Genomic DNA, 2,221 nt, shown 5'->3' with positions numbered 1-2,221 from the left:
GATTGTTTTGCGGGGGGTGGGGGGGGGGGGGGGTGGTGCATGCATGCATATGCAGATAATTTTTATCTGGAAGCTTTAATAATGACACCCACTGAAGCTGAAATAATCTCTTCAAGGAAAAAAACCTCATGCTACTTTAAAACAACACAGTATAGACATTGAACTTTTTACCTGTTCCAGATGATACAGAGCAGCTGATATCCTCTGCACACGCTCCACATTTCTCTCAGGGTCAGTAGGTTCATCACTCTTCAAAATGTCTTTGTACAGGTTTAACTGCCATTTCACAGCTGGATCATCAGACTAAAAACCAACATATTTGGTACATAAGCTGCTGAATGAAGATATGGAATTTGACTACCACCACTATTATTCTCATAGTATAACAAAGAATGTTACAGATACTCGCACTTCATCTGTCCCCTTTCAGTCAAAATTAACATCTGCTAGCTGGTCAGAAAAGTGGCATTAGATTCTGTATACTGTTCGGTAACTGAACTAAATTCTTAAGCAAGGTTCTGTATTTTTATATCATGAAACCAAATAAAGCACCCTGGGACTTCTGTGTCCCATTTAACTGCAGTAAAAATAAGCAAGCATATTTAGTACTGGAATTGAGTTTAATTCCTTGCAGGACTTATCTATCAACAGTGGAAAGCTGTTTTATGGAGCCTATAAAAGAGTTGGAATTTCAGTAGCTGAAGAGTTACAGCCAAAGGTTTTTGGTTTTTTGCAAGACAGAAATAGAAAAAATACATTAGATTTACTTAATGAGTTACTCCTAGTGTGCTCAAAGACTGAAGGCAATGATCTAAATTATTTCTGATTTCTCATTTATAGAATGAGGAGCACTCTATTTTGGTATCACCTTTGACAGTATATTCAGCATATAAATACTAGGAACATAAATGTGCTTGTAAAAGTCCTAAATGTTAAGATGACACAAGCTTTTTGTATTTTATCATAGTCACTTTAAAATGCATATATTCTTAGAAATACTGTTTAATCATTAGTGCAAGTTAAGTTCAAGAAGAGAAGATGAAATACTAGTTTTAAATTTATTTTCTTCATGGATCAAGTTGACTCTAAGTAATTTTAAAACTTTAAAAACCTTTAAAAAAAAAAACTACCAATATCTCAATTCTTTACACTTGTCCCATTCTATAGGACTTCCTGAAACTTGAAAATACCAGCCAAACCTACAAATAAGCTAATTATGGCCAGGAAAAAATTATGAAGAAAAATATTAAAATGGCAATTTTTTTAATAGCTTTTCAGATTATCTTTTTTTTTTTTACATATCACGATAAAAAAAACAATTGTGATTTCTGTATTTTAAAAGTGCACATCAGTATCTTTAAGACAGTTTTTATATTACCTTTTCCTGCAAATGCAAGTTGTTACGTAAATGTTCTTTGACTTCATCATCAGTGTCCCTCTGTAGAAATGTAGAAGTATTTTTCAATTCAGATTATGATTCATCTCATAAGAACACGTGCAACATGGAACAGCTATTATTTTAATACTGAAACTTAACCTCTTCTGTTTTCAAAGCATGTAAGTTACCAGAAGGGCATGGGATAAAGGCTTTCTTTAATTTTGACCACAAAACAAGGATTAAACTTTGAAGAGAATTAAAGCTACCTAATGGTATTTCAGTATTTGGTCCAAATGAATATGCATATGTAAAAATGTACATTGTATACAAATGGAAAATGACATGGAAATGATGGCAGCTGTCTATACACACCACTTTTCTTGCAAAAGCACAATTACCAGCCATAATTGCTTACAGTACATTGATATCTTTAATTATATTGACTGCTTAGATATCTATGCCTTAAAGTTCAGTTTATAATGGTCTGCTGCTTTTGCATTAAAAACTGTTACAAAGTATACACTTACAAGGCTGTATCTAGTCTTAGCCAAAGCGATGAGCTCTTGATCTCCAGGAGTACACATATTCAAACCAATAGGAAGCATCTTTTTAAGTGCAGCTACAATCAAGGATGTTTGTATGGAGTACAAATCCCCTCTACGTTTTGATTTCTTTCTCTCTTGATCTTGTCCTCCAGACTATAATTAAAAAAAATAGAAAAGTAAATGACTGTTCTCTGATCACACACTTTTCCAACACGCTTTTCCCCTAACAGTCCAAGGAAACTATGTTCCTGATGTAGCACAATTAATTAAAAATGCTACATTAGAGGAAGGGTGTACA

At 33.5% G+C, this 2,221-nt stretch overlaps 1 protein-coding gene across 1 annotated transcript in view; it reads right to left on the bottom strand.

Annotated features, from left to right (window-relative positions):
- The window catches only part of LOC104157261 (ryanodine receptor 3), a gene marked incomplete at its 3' end in the record, with an annotated part of 118,201 nt that overhangs the window by 9,198 nt on the left and 106,782 nt on the right, over window positions 1-2,221 (bottom strand). The window contains exons 59-61 of the mRNA XM_009694544.1: window positions 1,906-2,076; window positions 1,379-1,438; window positions 172-303 (exon numbers count right to left, since the gene is read on the bottom strand). Coding sequence (XP_009692846.1) covers window positions 172-303; window positions 1,379-1,438; window positions 1,906-2,076 — 363 coding nt within the window. The remainder of the gene's footprint in view (window positions 1-171; window positions 304-1,378; window positions 1,439-1,905; window positions 2,077-2,221) is intronic.

Source organism: Cariama cristata, unplaced genomic scaffold (genome assembly GCF_000690535.1).
Source record: "Cariama cristata isolate BGI_N322 unplaced genomic scaffold, ASM69053v1 scaffold5922, whole genome shotgun sequence".
In the NCBI taxonomy this organism is placed as follows: Eukaryota; Metazoa; Chordata; class Aves; order Cariamiformes; family Cariamidae; genus Cariama; species Cariama cristata.
Note: the sequence above shows the minus strand (reverse complement) of the source record. Positions and strands in the feature narration are given on the sequence as shown.